This window comes from Cydia pomonella, chromosome 27, assembly GCF_033807575.1.
Source record: "Cydia pomonella isolate Wapato2018A chromosome 27, ilCydPomo1, whole genome shotgun sequence".
Lineage (NCBI taxonomy): Eukaryota > Metazoa > Arthropoda > Insecta > Lepidoptera > Tortricidae > Cydia > Cydia pomonella.
The window spans coordinates 6307781-6324804 of NC_084729.1; the positions used below are offsets into that span (position 1 = coordinate 6307781).

The window sequence follows — 17024 nt, forward strand, 5'->3', positions numbered from 1 at the left end:
GTCCCACTTCATCTTCCTCGCGTTTTCCCGGCATTTTTGCCCCGGCTCATGGAAGCCTGGGGTCCGGTTGACAACTAATCCCCAGAATTGGCGTAGGCACTAGTTTTTACGAAAGCGACTGCCATCTGACCTTACAACCCAGAGGGTAAACTAGGCCTTATTGGGATTAGTCCGGTTTCCTCACGATGCTTTCCTTTACCGAATAGCGACCAAAGCAAAGCGGTCATATGATATTTTGTACTTAGTTTGCAAACTAGAGGCTAGTCAAGTATAAATTTTAATCGATAATATAATTGTCGGTAGTCAATAAGGCGCTATTTCCATAAAGCTTCAATTTGAAGTCAACCTTATCTACTACCGACAATGTGGTGCCTTTTAATTGAAAACGTCACAATTTTAAGCTGTAGGCCTCGCGAACATCCGTGGCTCCAACATCTTTTTTTTTCCGACATCTTGAATAATTTCCGAAAACGGAATTTACGAACATTTCATACATGTACTTGACACATGTTGAATATTATAACAAAATTTCGCTAAATGGATAGAAAATAGAACGACCAGTCTCAAAAAAAAATATTTTTTTTACTTTCAAAAAGAAAAAAGAAAATGGTACCATTCGATTCCTTACATTTTATTTCATAATTTTTTTTACTTTCAAAAAGAAAAAAGAAAATGGTACCATTCGATTCCTTACATTTTATGTCATAATTTTTTTTACTTTCAAAAAGAAAAAAGAAAATGGTACCATTCGATTCCTTACATTTTAACATAGAGAAATAACAAGTAATAGAGTGCTCACTCCATACATCAGTTTTGGTACCAAAATGATTATTATATTCGCAGTCGACATCTAGCATCGAGTAGCGGAACTCTCAGTACTGCTACTCGACAATAGATATCGCGGGAAAAAAGTCTAATGCTCAACAATTTTCAGCTAATATTATAACCAGAGTAAGCGTAGGAGTTGAAAATAGAGTTCCGGTTACTCTGGTTATAATATTACCGGAAAATCTTTGATCATTTGACTTTTTGTTTGCCGCGATATCTATTGTCGAGTAGCAGTACTGAGAGTTCCGCTACTCGATGCTAGATGTCGACTGCGAAAATAATAAGTATTTTGGTACCAAAAATGATATATGGAGTAAGTACTCTATTCCTTCTTATTTCTCTATGATTTTATTAAAAAATAAATTGTAAGACAACTATATACACAAACGCAATATTTCAGGGTCAAAATAGCGATTTTCTTGATCTTCCATACATTTAGGACAGACTAATGTAATGTGACGTCACATTACAATATCGTCGACTGCGAGTGTCAGACTTTAACTCTCATTTCTGACCTTTGTGTTATTTAAATGCCATGAGTCCTACCTATATAGACATTTGATCCTCAGGATAATCAAGATAATCAAGTAGCCAATTATGAAAGCTGCTCACAAAAGGAGGGCAGATTTGTTTGGACAAATCGGAGTGGCCCATGAACCAATAAGAATAAGCGACATACCATCGACAGGGATTTTTTTAATTTAAGTACTCCATCTTTTTGTATGGCAAGATTTCAAATCTTGTTTAAAAAATACACGAAAAAAAAAATAAGAAAAGGAAATAAAACACTAAAATATCGTGACACAAAATCATCGACAATAACAAAACGTTCATGATCTGTGACACAGAAACTTAGTTAGTACCTATGGAAAAAAAACTATATTCAAGTTTCAACTCACACTACTTTTTGCAGCGATCACTTTTTTCACACATTAATTTGGGACTACCTGCCATAGTAAAAGTTTTACAAGTTAGAATAACCTATCCGTTGACATGCCGCTTACCCTTATTGGTCAAATGGGCCAATTAGCCCACCCTCATTTAACCTAAAGCCGACGGTATATCTTCGCTCGCGCTTTGCAGTCGCTCTGTCAATCAGCATTTTCCTGTTTTGAAGTCGTACATAATTTTTCCAGGAATATCCTCATATATTTCAGGAACTATTATCCATATTTTACCATTTTAATCATCTAATTTGTGTTAGTAAACATGTTTGCAATTGATATCTGAGTGAACGATTCCTAGTAATATTAACGAGTGACGCGAATAACTTTATATCTATGTACTTAGTTCTGTTTTGTTTTTTTTCCTTGGAAATATTATATTAACAATATGATCAAGCAATAAAAATAGAAGATTGTTAACCAAGGTACACCAAGGGATGAAACTTAAAAGGCATCAATTTCTGTCGATGTAGTTAATAGTGCGAGACTGACATATGTAGTGCCTTTCAGCCGAATACATGTCAATTTAAAAACTATCATGGAAATTGTACAAATAAACGGACAGACAGACGGACATGACGAATCTATAAGGGTTCCGTTTTTTGCCATTTGGCTACGGAACCCTAAAAACCCATTTTTGTAAAATAAAAGAAAAAAATGTACTTAGAAAGGACAGTGCTCCAGAGTAGAAAAGAATCATGTTCATATATGACCCGTTCCGTTTTTGTCCTATATCAATACAGATAGAATAAATGGTCACAATTATATCTATGTAACCAATATGGATATAGCAAAAAAAAATGTGGAGCGGAGCTTTTGTATGGGATGAAATTTTGTTTTTAATTGATAAGAATGGAATGCGCTCCCGCCATCTGTATTGATAAATATGACCTCGGTCTCTTTAAAGCAAAAGTGAATAGGCTACTACTGAGCCGGCGAGCTGCATATTAAGCCCTGTCTTCAGTTTCCATCAGGTGAGACTAGGGCCAATCGCCAATTAGTATATAAAAAAATTCATGTTAAATATAATCTAGAGCTAGAAAGTCATAATATAGCAATGGCTTTAGGGTTTCGTTTTTTGCCATTTGGCTACGGAACCCTTATGGATTCGTCATGTCCGTCTGTCTGTCCGATTATGTCACAGCCACTTTTTTCCGAAACTATAAGAACAAACTTGGACTCTGTTCAAACTTGGTAAGTAGATGTATTCTATGAACCGCATTAAGATTTTCACACAAAAATAGAAAAAAAAAACAATAAATTTTGAGGGTTCCCCATACTTAGAACTGAAACTGAAATTTTTTTTTTCAATAATCCCATACGTGTAGGTTATCTATGGATAGGTCTTCAAAAATGATATTGAGGTTTCGAATATCATTTTTTTCTGAAATAAATAGTTTGCGCGAGAGACACTTCCAAAGTGGTAAAATGTGTCCGCCCCCCCCCCCCCCCCTTGTAACTTCTAAAATAAGAGAATGATAAAACTAAAAAAATATATGATGTACATTACCATGCAAACTTAAGTAGTTTTTTTTTTAATACGTCATAAATGGTACGGTCTACGGAACCCTTCATGGGCGAGTCCGACTCGCACTTGGCCGCTTTTTATTTGATAGAAGACATAAACAAAAGCGTGACAGAGTGGTTAGAAACACAAGAAAAGAATTTAAACCCAACTACCCCATTGTCCCGTATCAGTTCCGAATAATGATGGCAACCCTACTTATATCATAGAGGTCAGCACTTGCTCATGTCATGTCATTTCATGTTATGTCATCTCATGTCATGTCATCTCATGTCATGTCATCTCATGTCATGTCATCTCATGTCATGTCATCTCATGTCATGTCATCTCATGTCATGTCATCTCATGTCATGTCATCTCATGTCATGTCATCTCATGCTGAAGTGTCAATGTCAAATTTACGTTTCCGATTTCGACCACAAGATGGCAGACCTGCACAGTCACTTATGAAACACCCGCAATTTATTTGTTATTCCTCCATTTGTTGTGATTAATTAAGCGAACATAAATAAATCCAGTCTGTTGTTCAACAGTAATGATATCGGTTTCGTAGTAATCAGAACTTCAGCGGGTTCAAGTTGATAACATGACCGCTAAACACTTACGCCATACTGCTTCTGAGTGACACAGTAAACTTTTGTATAACAGTACGCAGAGGCACACTTAGGTGATTCAATACACTCACAAGCCTACATTCCAAATATATTTTTCTACTGGTCGACTGTACTGGTTGAATTAAGATTTCGTGTACAACAATATAATTGCGTACTTTTCATGTACTCTCACTTACTTACTCTCACTCAACAATAAGATTCATTTCGATACGGTTTAGTCAACTGTATTTTTTTAAATATACGTGTTTTACCTTCCTGGTACATATTCAAAATTAAAAGTAGAGTGTTTAACTCGGGTGAAAGGCACCACATCAGTCTCGAGACTCTCGAGCTAGTGGCGCTTTCACTGCGTTCGAGCGCCAAACTACCTCGACAGAAATATAGAAACATATGAAAAAAATGCGCGTTTTCTCAGAAATAAGACCTAGGTAGATCGATTTTTCGCCCCCGGAAACCCCCATATAGCAAATTTCATCTAAATCGTTAGAGCCGACATGAATACATACAGTGTATCCCTAGCCATTGGACAAAGCCGAAATGTACATATGGTATTTAGAACCAGTGTACAAAGTATCATAACAACCGGTGTAGCGGTTTCGAAGAAATTTACCAATTACCATATTTTACTTTGGAGCAGCCTGTATGTGTTAGTAGCTCCTAAGGTAATATCCTAAAAGAATAGTATGGAACCTTCTTCGACCTTTTTGATTATTATTTTTATTTAAGACACTAATAAGCTTCTGACTTTAGAAAAATGTCATCATTATCAAATATTTCGAACAAATTGTCAAAAACACTGCCAAAGATTAACACAGTGTGTTTCTTTTTGTTGTCGATTATTGCAAATAACTTATGTTCGAAAAATTTCTTTTTTTATTTTTTGTTCTAATTTAAAAAATATTAACGTCAGAGCATTCCTGAGAAGTAACCCTACGTGGGATTTCAGGGTTTGTCCAATGGCTAAGGTCACCCTGTATAGATAGAAGAATTGTTGGTTTAATGGTATAAGATATATTATATATATATATCATTGTCTAAATACTCACAACACTAGGCTTATTGAGCTTACTGTGGGACTTAGTCAATTTGTGTAAAAATGTCCTATAATATTTATTTATTTATTTCCTGACATCTTTTAAGTTTAAATGGCGTTTTCTATTAACAATTGCTATCCTGGATAGGCCCCCAGGAGATTGCCATACTGCTATAATCGGCAACTGCGCGATCTACACCGGTTCAAGAAGTCAACTACCACTTATATAAGATCAGTCGCGCGCGCACCTCCACAGCGCATGCGCGGATTCAAACCCAGTTCTGCAAACGTACCTACAATGTAAGTACTCTTTACTTTTTCGATTCTGAAGTCCTACGTGATGTCCTTTTTAAAGCACATCTTAAAAGGTGACAGGGCACTGATGTTTTTTGTTGTTTATTTTAGAAATACATTCGGTAAAATTTGTTTATACTACTTTTACTGTTGTGTTTCAAACCCAGTTCTACCAACGTGTACAATGTATTTATACCTTTTTAATTTTTGGAACCTAGCGTATTTTTCAACCTGAGTAACATGCTTATTCTTAGGAATAAAGTTCAGTTCTTCTACAATACAATCATTTTTATTACAATTCGCTTTTCAAGACCCTGCGTACTTTTGGAGTACCCACTTACGTAGCTATTTCTTCAAAATTGGCATGTTTTTATTTGTTAAATAAATTATTTAGGCATAATATGGCTAGTTATAGGAGGATTAAGTTTTTTTTTATATATTTAGAAAAGTTAACGTTATTTTAAAATCAAGTGCGTACAGCCGTTTTGAAACAAAGCGTATGAATTTGACATTGAATGCCAGTTCAATCAGCCAGGACAGGAACTACTAACTAGTAATTGCCCGCTAATAGTACAATTTTAAATGAAAATGTCCTTAACCGCGGTCCCAACGATAAATGAAATTAAACGTAATATATTGAGGTCTTTTTAAAGGAACAGAGTGGCGACGCCATTTGTTTTCCTTTTTTTGTACAAAATGTAGGTACTGCTGTAAAATATTATTTACAGTACATATGGGGCTACTTTATAGCACTAGTGCGAGAAGTAGCATATTACGTTACTGTGTCGAACATTTAAAGGGCCATATGTACTGTAAAACGTTGTACGATACATGTGCGAATAGGTAATTCGCAACTCGTGTCGATTTAAAACACTCCCTTCGGTCGTGTTTTAATTTATCGCCACTCGTTTCGGATTTCCTATTTTTCGCACTTGTATCGTAATGTACTATTATATAACTTATGGGTCTCACAAAACAGTCTAAGGAAGACTAAACAATCCGAAGTAAACGTGTTAAATTTCTTGTGTGTCATATTTAAACCACAACATTGATTATCTGAGTTGTGAGGTTGAAAGTTTATTCACCTACCCACATCATGCAAGTGACAGTTATTTTATCACGTGGATAAAACCATCTACAGCGTGTATTTTTGATATTAACACATAATCAAAGGGCAGTTAGTTTAGGCTGTAATGAGCACAATTTCATAGGTTTTATAAAAAATGGACGACTTTTATTTTTTCATACAAAATAATTCAATATATCACTTCTTTGTTTTAAATCAAAACGTCTCATTAATGACGCGGCGGCGTCACAACTGTCAAAAGTGATCATGATGTAATATACATTGCCGCTCGAAAAAAATTCAAAAATTAATTGTGCTCTGGTAGTGAAGACTAAACTAAAAAAATCTTTCAGAATTGTTTTATAGCACTAAAACCTACGTCTAGTTTAAGTTTGAGGTTATATCAAAAATACACACTGTATAATACGCCTGCAGAAAATATCGTTCTCGAGAAAAACGCAAAAAGTTGATAAGTCATTTGGTCAAGATACTCGTCATACAAACTTACGAGACTAATAGTCGATATGTCTTACTTACGCGAGATTAATATGCCGCTTTCATATTCACGGTCACAAGGCAAAACTAAGGAAAATATTGTCACCGTGTTGTTTAATGAAGACTTTATTTCTTTATATATAAAGTTTAGTTCGGCATGTCCATTGTGCAGCTGATTATTGATATAACAGTCATTCGGATATCTGCCAAAGTTGAATAACTTTCACAGAGTGATCCAAAAATATCGTTTTATATATCACATTGAGTTATAAAAATAATTGATCGACAAAAGAAAAGAGTATTGAGTTATTATTACTATATACAAAGAGAATTAAGAAGACCAAGAGTGCTCACTCCATACAACGGTTTTGTTTCCAAAAATACTATTATTTTCGTAGTCTACATCTAGCTTCCAGATTACTCTAGTTACAATATTAGCGGAAAATCGTTGAGCATTAGACTTTTTGTTTGCTGCGACATCTACTGTCGAGTAGCAGTACTGAGAGTTCCGCTACTTGACACTAGATGTAGACTACTAAAATAATAGTATTTTTAGTCACAAAACCGTTGTATGGAGTGAGCACTCTTGGTCTTCTTAATTCTCTTTGCTATATAGAAGCCATACCAAACAATGAAATTGTCGCCATAGCAACCTGTACCACGCGACCAAAACGTCGTAAGTCGTAGGTCGCGAACTTCACGCTCCGCTGCTATTATTGTCAAAACAACAACAACTCACAAATACTGGTTCTCTGTGCTGGTTCTATACGTAGTAATATTGGGTCATTACCTATGAAATTGGCGTTTTTGTTCATAAGTATTAGTCATGTCATAGTTTATTTATTTTAATAGTAACTTCGAAGTATTTTTTAATTTCATTAGTGCGCTACAAAACAACGATTATACATACAATTATTGTTTTATGTATTCAGAATACCGCCCTGAAAACAGCTCTTTTCATGTGCTGCCGGCTCGAGTATTTAAATGACTTATATTTTTCTGACGGGACAGATAAAAAAAAATATGAGATAGAAAATGTGCCTTAATAATGTCTCAGATTACTGGCAAAAATTTCTTTTGTTTGAAAATGCCATCACAAAATAATCCGCAAAATTCATTGTATGAAAAATCGAATTTCGTTAAAGTTCTCTACTTATACAAAACGCCAATTTCATAGGTAATGATCTAATAATAGTACAATATTTAATTAACGAGTAGTAATAAGTAATAATATGCGGTTCTACATTTATTTAAATAATTAAAAAAAGGCTACACAATTATCCACATGGTATATTTTCTACCGATTTCTGATACCTCTATTAAGGGGTTACTTGCGCCATCCAGGGTTACCCACTCACTCGGGGTTGATCGGTTAAACCCGGAGTTACCAGTAGAATATTACCCTGGGTTAACGGGTTAGTGGCTAACCCAGGATTGGTGCAAGTGACCCTGAGAATCATAATTTCGATCTTGAAAGAGAAAATAATGTCCTATAATGTTCATACATTTTTCTTATCTCTACGTTACCATTGTTCATCAAATAAAGGTCTTGAAAACCTGTAAGTATCTCACTTATCTAGATTTTTTGGTTTCACCCGTTCAGGAATGTATGTAATAATAATATAAAGGAATGTATAAATAATAGATTTTCATTACATTCTTTTATATTTATGAGCGTCACAAAAAAAGTGTTTCATATCATGGTTTTTTTTATTAGTATAGGTACTTATTTTTTGAAACTCAAAAAGGTCAAAAACTACTGATCTAACAACAAACACTACAAAAAAAACAAATAAGCTTTTGATTTTTTTTACTACTTTTTTTATTTAATTTTTTACCACATGCATGTAAATTGGTATCAAGTCACGGGCAAAGCCAATTGCTATAATTTCGTACAAAACAAAATTATTTGATTATTTGTACAATCCAATAACCTATTGTGATAATAAGACAAAGGTCGCTTCACTATGCAAATTGTGACTTATTTACTTCATTCCCTTCGCTACGTAATTCTATTGTTATGCATTAATACTTAGAAATTAACATTATATTATTCGTTAATTTTGTTTTTCCTGATACTTAACTTTTAATTGACAGCTAGTGAACGTGTTTATTTCTAGAAACTTTATTTAATTTAAAAAAAAAATACTAGAAGTTGATAGGTACCAATTTTTTATTAACTTTTAGGTATCACTGATCACAAAGTATTAAATTAATTATTAACTAATTAAATTTGGCGTGGGTACATACTTATACATATCGATAGGTGGGTGGTCAAACCCGATAGCTCGAGCAAAAGGGTTTTTGAAAGTGGAACTATTATATACCTGACAATCGTGTAGTTATAATTTAAATGAAATGAAAAATGATTCATCGGGTTTGATCTCCCAGCCATCAATATATCCACGTTAGGGGTGACTAAAAAAATGTATGTATACGCCTTCATAACAATTCATACAATTTATAGTGATACCCGAACATATTAAGTTAATAAAATCAGCCGCAGTATATTTAATTATCTTTCAAAATTAATAAAATATGTCTCTGTTTGACCCAATGGTTGACTGTCTTTTAGCATGTTTATCCCCAATTATTTACCCAATATTTTTTTATATTTTTTTCCATCTGATGTAATATTTATTTTTCTCGTACAACAAAGTGTTTACCTACTTACTTACTTATAGTTAAAATTATCGTTTTGCGACTGGATTTGTTTCAACGAGAAGAATTTGCTGCTAAGTCTTTAACCTCCATGCGAGAATTAAATAGGTATCAAGGATAACCCGTTTGTATGCCGGTCGCGGATTCTTAGATACAACAGGATGTATCATACTAGCTAATGCTATAATATTAAAAGCTATACCTACCATGTATTTAACAAAACCCCTGTAATGGACGTGACGCCAATAATAAGACGTAAACGACAAATCCCGTAAAATAATTAAGTATTTAACATCAGTTTAAGCACTGGCTGCATTTTACTATAAACAAGAGTCAGAGAGCTGCTTTAGTTTGACTTTTCATTATTTTTTTATCAATTTTAAAAGATTTGGCTCCATACTGCATATGACTGGAAAAAAAATAGATTTAATTTTATGGAAGGTGGAGGTAAGGAATTAAATCTCCATGTACCAAAAAATGTCATCAAAAAACCTTAAATAGGTGGCACTACAATACCTAGAATACTTGAAAAAAATCAAATCATAGACAGCGCACGTCACTCCGTCAATAACGCCTAGGTTCTTAGCTACTCTAGCGCTACTCTGGAGAGATTTGGAACTATTATTTATAGCTGATAGCTGGACACTTTTGCAACAGTTCTACCATAACAGATTTAACTCTTTTTAATTCTATACTCCATATTTAATTTGTTTATTATGTTGTAACCCACCGCCGCCCGCTGTCTATAAAAACAGATTCATTTAAATCTATAGTATTAGACACGTTTTTTTTTTTAAATAAATGACTAGACTTATCTATAAATTTCCATGACACTCCGTAATATTGGTCTTACGAAACCTTCACTTTAATTATGCACCTAATTGGCACTTACAAATTTAATTTTTTTAATGCATATAATCCTGTTTCTTAAACTACTTTTACGGCTTAACTCATGTGTTTTTAAGCACTCGCGCGACATTATCAAGATGTTTGACATCCCAATTGGCCAATGCCGGATTTAGAGGTCTGGAGGCCTCGGGCAGTAAAGGAGTGGAGGCCCCCTGGCCCCAAATTTTTTCCAAATAAAATGGTAAATTTACCGAATTTTCTATTGTGGGGGGGGGGCATTTTTGTGGAGGCCCGGGGCAGTAGCCCCGGTTGCCCTCCCCTAAATCCGGCCCCCAATTGCAGGCATATTATGAATGCCGATGCCGTCAATATAAAAATACCTACATTTACCAGTCCATTCCTTACCAGTCTTGCCTTAAAATACCTAGAAAGAAATAATGACATCGACTGATTAATAAGCGGTAAGCTTACTAATTAATACTCGTCATTAAGTGACTAACAAACCTTACGATTGCAACACTTTTTCCTTATGAATGAGTTTCCGCTTCGCACAGTTTTTATAGAGATTTACTCACATTGTTTATGTGTGTGTTTGTAAACACAGGTAGTTCAAGGTGACGCCTTTAAAAGGTGTGTTTAAGTAGATTTTTAAGGCGACAGTCGTATCTTTTGACTATCCGAATTTTAGATCCGAATATTTGCCGAATATGAACATTGGAAAACTTGCCGAATATGCCGAATATCGAATTATTACGTGCCGTAGACCCTACTGGCATTTAAGTCCTTTATGCCAATTTTTACAAGTTTGAACATTTTCCAGAAAACGAAACTACAGAAAAAATCGATCTACATACCTAACCACCTACCGAACCTGCTCATAAAACTTCACGAGAGGTGGGAATTGGCTACTTGACAGGTTTTTGTAAATAATGTCAATCGATCTTGATTTTCTTGAGGATCAAATGTCTATAGGACTCATGGCATTTAAGCAACACAAAGATCAGAAATGAGAGTTAAAGTCTGACGCTCGCACTCGACTACTGAAACGTCTCTAACAAAATTATAATGTAATGTGACGTCACATTAAATTAGTCTGTCCTAAATGTATGGAAGATCAAGAAAATTGCTATTTAGACCGTGAAATGTTGCGTTTATGTATATAGTTGTCCTACAATTTATTTTTCAGTAATATTTAAGGAATCTAATGGTACAATATTCTTTTTTTATATTTGACAGTAAAAATATATTTTTGAGCCTTTGGAGCCTTGTATTTTTTTATAATATCATTGGCGCTTACGCCGTACTGCGTCGCGCAGTGTTATATTTATATCGGAGCATCGTTTATTACGGCGAAAGCGCCATCGACAATAAGGTCCCTTTTCATAGATAACGTCACATATGTCTTTTTAAATTCCACTTTTTTATAATGAATGACCCATTTTCTATCCATTTAACTAAATTTTGTTATAATATTCAACATGTGTCAAGTTCCCAATTGCGACCTTTAGATATTGACAGCCTCTTAACTTTTTCCGATAAATTATTATTTCTGTGCGTTAATTAAAATGTATCCTTGTTTCAGCATGGCTCAACTACGGACGCTCGCAGCATTGCTGCTACTAGCGGGCTGTGCGTACGCACGCACTGCCACACGCACCCCTGCCGTCACCGGCATCACTAGCCTCACTGACAAGGTAATGTGAACCTTATTCTAATGATTGTATGACTCAATCCGGACTAGCGGCATAGCGGGCTGTGCGTACGCACGCACTGCAACACGCACCCCTGCCGTCACCGGCATCACTAGCCTCACTGACACGGTAATGTGAACCTTATTATAATGATTGTATGACTCAATCCGGACTAGCGACATAGCGGGCTGTGCGTACGCACGCACTGCAACACGCACCCCTGCCGTCACCGGCATCACTAGCCTCACTGACAAGGTAATGTGAACCTTATTCTAATGATTGTATGACTCAATCCGGACTAGCGGCATAGCGGGCTGTGCGTACGCACGCACTGCAACACGCACCCCTGCCGTCACCGGCATCACTAGCCTCACTGACAAGGTAATGTGAACCTTATTCTAATGATTGTATGACTCAATCCGGACTAGCGGCATAGAGGGCTGTGCGTACGCACGCACTGCAGCACGCACTCCTGCCATTACTGGCATTAGAGTCAGACCAATATAAGTTGGCAGCAGACAGTACAAGTGTCATTTCAAACGTCAAACTTCTGCGGAATTCTGACATTTACTTAACACTTGCACAGGCTGGGTTATCAAAATGGTGCCAACTTAGTTTGGTCTGAGTTTACTAGCCTCACTGACAAGATAATGTGTTCTGGGCGGAGGCCAGAAAAGTACTTTTCATTGTATATGATTCGCTTTACGTTACGCTTGACAACATTCGTTTATAAAGTATGTAGGTACTACTACAGTATAGGTACCTCTGCACTCCTAAATGTATTATTAAGTTAATTACGTAAGTCCCATGATACTTAGAGCTACTCTAACAAATTAGTTTACCTGCTGATAAACCCGACACAAATAAATAAAAAGCGGCCAAGTGCGAGTCGGACTCGCCCATGAAGAGTTCCGTATCATTTATAACGTATAAAAAATAATTGTGAGGTCGAATTTTGTTTACTGAAATTAGCTTGTCGTTTGAAAAAACTGTTTGTTTATAAAACCACGGTTTAATTGACGAAAGTATCACTACCTAATGAACTCCTTTAGCTGATACTACATTAAGTAAATAGCGGGCAAAATAGATATGTTTTTATAATTATGCCAAAACAATGAACGACCTTCGTTTTCTTTTGAGGAGCCTTAAAAGACATATTAGATTTTATCTCGCCATTGAATTCTCGACTTAATATCTTAGTGCTTTAAGTATAAACTTAAATCGTTGATAGATTAGAAAATGCCTTTTTTATAGCCATTCTTTAGTACATCTCCAATGCAGGCGAGACGGTCACACGCAGGCGGCGCCGGTGTTGCTAGGTTTAGAAAAAAACATTAAAATTATGGGAATTTAATGTTTCTATATTTTATATTCCTTATTGAGCTGTGTCGTGGTTCCTAAAGGAGTAATTACATCTGTCCTTTCACCGGATACTTTCTGCTATCTTGCTGCTAAGAGGGACAGGGAAACACATAACTACCTATAATTTTCTCTGTTTTCTCAGCAGAAAGTTCAAAGGATAGATATATAAACCCCATATACTCGTACGTCTGTCAAAACCAACAAGCCGTTGATAAATCTTTTGTCCTCAACCGTAATTTCAACATTCTATTTTGTTAGAAAAATACAAAATTTAACAGAGGCTTAGTAAGTTTATGAATAAGGGAGCCTAGAACAAAAACTGTGATTTGCAATAAGAGAAGGCCTGTGTCCAGGATCTCCCTCGCAATCTCTTATAACTTTTGTCCTAAAAATCACTTGCCCTAACCGTTTTGTCCTAAAAGGTATTGGCCCTAATGCTCTGTAGTCATGATACTAGTTTGCCATAATGTAATTATTGTCCTTAATTTCATTAGCTCTAAACATTCTAGCCATAACTATCATTAATCAAAATTTTATTAAATTGGTGATATCATCATAAAAATAAGAAATAAAAATCCAGAGGCCGTGCAAGTCTCACCCAAGGCAGTAATTTTTCTACTTTTAAATTTATTCTAAGCTTAAAAGCATCGTTGGCAGGCGTTTCTGCTTGTTAAAAATTACGAAATAAAAACCTGTAAGAATAGTGTAGTGGTCTAACAGCTTGAATAATTATTAATTTCAATATTTTTAACTAAAACTAAAAAAGAAAAAATAATTTACATAAAATTCAGGATATTCCTATTCTAACACTGACAACCCCATGGCATTGACATTGGATTATCAGAGCAGTCGAATCGCGTGGCTGTTGCAAACGCCCGTGCCACTGCCGCGAGCGCGTTTAAAACTATATTGCGATTTTTTTTAATTATTGCCAGTAAGTATACACGTTTTTGAGTGCCTAAGTATAACTTTTTAAATATTTAGGGAGTTCGATATGACGAGTGTCGGTAGATATGATAATTAGACGCTGTTGCTATGCGATTTTTTACGGAGATGCGGATTTGTGTCAAAATAAAACTTTAGGGAGATGCGAAAAAATATTCTAGCGTAAAACGGCAAAATAAAACTATTACTTATATTATATTTTAACTATATATTGTCAGTGAAATAAATTACTAATTTTAAATTATATTTGATATCAAAATAGTGGCAGTTAACGACTTAATTATTTTAAATCTCTTATTTGATGTCAACATAGTGTCAACCTTCATTCAGGGTAAGTTACGCCTACCCTCGAAATCAGTCAAAGTAATTTAAATACCATTTCAATACAGCAAAATGTCTAGTATATTTTTAAAAAGCTATGTCCAGGTATAGACAAATAATTTCATTTCCACACCATTTCGTACCTTGCCACAGTGACAATCGATATGAAAACGCTAGAAACCTCATAATGTTGTTACTGTGACAAAGTTCGAAATGGTACTGAAACTTGACCGTAGTAGGTACCTGCGAGAAATATATTGTTAAAACTAGTATTTTAGGTAGAACCCGAACCAGCAAGATTTTCTTTTATTTACGACCCGATTAGAAGAATGATTAAGACACGTTTAAGATCTTTGAAAGATCGATAACCAAACGACATGTCAAAATTGACGTTTATTTCTATTCCGCTGTGATCCCAATAAGATCTATCTACGATATTTCTAACGTCAAAGTGACATTCGTTGCCCGAATTGAGCTGCTTCTGTCAATTATACGACATACAAACGATATCTAAATGAGAACTTATCTAAACCAGAACTTATCGTTATCGTATCTCATTCTTCGAATCGGGCCGTTAGTTCCCAGAACGTTTGTATCATAAAAACTAATTTTCATTTCTCATGGTCATGCTCTGAAAGTGGGTCCTTGTTATTCTAAAATGTGTGCAAAAAATTATAGGTTTGTTCTCAGAAAAAATTAAATTATGGTTTTAAATGGATTTGTTGTACAATTTCCATTCTGATAATTAACTCCCCATTCCATAAATAACGATGTTTTTACCTACATTGTTAAATTAAAGTACCCCCAAGAAATACTACTGAAGATTGCACGTGTATTTTAATTTCCTTGTATTCGAAATTAAAAGTAGAGTGTTGGTGGATTGAGGAATGGCAGCCACCGAAACAAGTAAAAAAAAATTGTCATCGCCTCCTGTTTGATAATTTGTCACATGATCATTCAGATGCTATTGTTAATTTAAAAAATCGTCAGCCGGTTGTATCGCGGTGGTAAGAACGTGAGCTGATCGCACGAACATGTAAAAATTAAACGCTTTACCTTTTTATTATAGTAATAAAACAAAGAAAATTTGCATATAGCATTCCATCAGGCGTTCCAAATAAACGGTTACGCAATTTACAAATTACGCATACTTTGCGGATTTGAAGTGGTAAGGCGCGTATTTTTTACATGTAAAATAATAATAATTGTACATGTTTATTTTACAGCTGACGGTCTTTCCACCGCGATACAACCGGCTGAGTGTTTTTTTTAAATTCACGATATCATCTAAACTATCATCGGAAAAAGTATCAGCCGGGAGGCGACGACTGACTATATATGCTCCTGGCCCGCGGTCAATAAATAGATAACACTAACACCACTATTACATAACATAAGGGTCGGCAACGCGCATGTAACACCTCTAGAGTTGCAGGCGTCCATAGGCTACGGTGACTGCTTACCATCAGGCGGGCCGTATGCTTGCTTGCCACCGTCGTAGTATAAAAAAAATACATTACAATACAGTTGCGTCACTTTGTCCTTCCTTAAGCACTTATTCTGAAGTAGGTAAACTGATTATAATCATGTCATGTCTCAAGTAGGTACTATAAAGATAAGAATCTAATTCTTAAAGTGACAGTAGCATGTTAAAACTAAGCGTAAATTTGCTATAAGCTTAATGATTTTTTTATCGATATTACGAGTATACGTGGTACCTATATCGGGCACGTCAAAAGTACCTAAGGTTTAGATACGCCCTATCAGGGTCCACGTACTGTACACCTAGCATTAAGTTAAACACCTTAATGAAGGGCTTCGCCTGACCTTTGAGTGTCAGGGGTTTGTTAGAGCGCGCGGATCGCGCTCTATGCCCGACCTTTGAGTGCGAGGGGTTTTTTAGAGCGCGCGGATCGCGCTCTATGCCCGACCTTTGAGTGTGAGGGGTTTGTTAGAGCGCGCGGATCGCGATCTATGCCCGACCTTTGAGTGTGAGGGGTTTGTTAGAGCGCGCGGATCGCGATCTATGCCCGACCTTTGAGTGTGAGGGGCGTCGCAGGTGCCCCCTATATAAGAGCCCGCGGAGCGCGCTCTGTACGTTGGGCTACGTACGCACTAAGCGGCTAGCCGCGTGCGGACAGCCGCATGACGGTTAAGAATGTATGAAACCGCAACCATAAATACTGAACGCACTAAGCGGTCCGCCGCAACCGCACGCGGCTGGCGCATAGTGCGTATGGGGCCTTGGGCTTTGCCCGACCTTTTAGTGTGTGGGGCGCCGTATATGTGAGAGCGTGCAAGGCATTTATATGCCGGCGGCCCGCTGTATTTTGTACCTGTTGCAAATAAATAAATTGAAATGTATGGCTATTTATACGACATGTCAGATAAACGTC

General features: G+C 35.9%; 1 protein-coding gene across 3 annotated transcripts in view; it reads left to right on the top strand.

Moving 5' to 3' along the window:
* Window positions 1-5117: 5117 nt before the first annotated feature.
* Window positions 5118-17024, top strand: part of LOC133532476 (gelsolin-like) — a 43553-nt gene continuing 31646 nt past the window's right edge. The window contains exons 1-2 of one of the 3 annotated variants that reach the window (XM_061871168.1): window positions 5118-5244; window positions 11892-12003. In XM_061871168.1, the coding sequence (XP_061727152.1) occupies window positions 5204-5244; window positions 11892-12003 (153 nt within the window). In that variant the 5' untranslated portion in view covers window positions 5118-5203. Of the gene's footprint in view, window positions 5245-11891; window positions 12004-12313; window positions 12382-14169; window positions 14297-17024 lie in introns of those variants that run through there. The other 2 variants (XM_061871169.1, XM_061871170.1) reach the window with 2 other exon arrangements.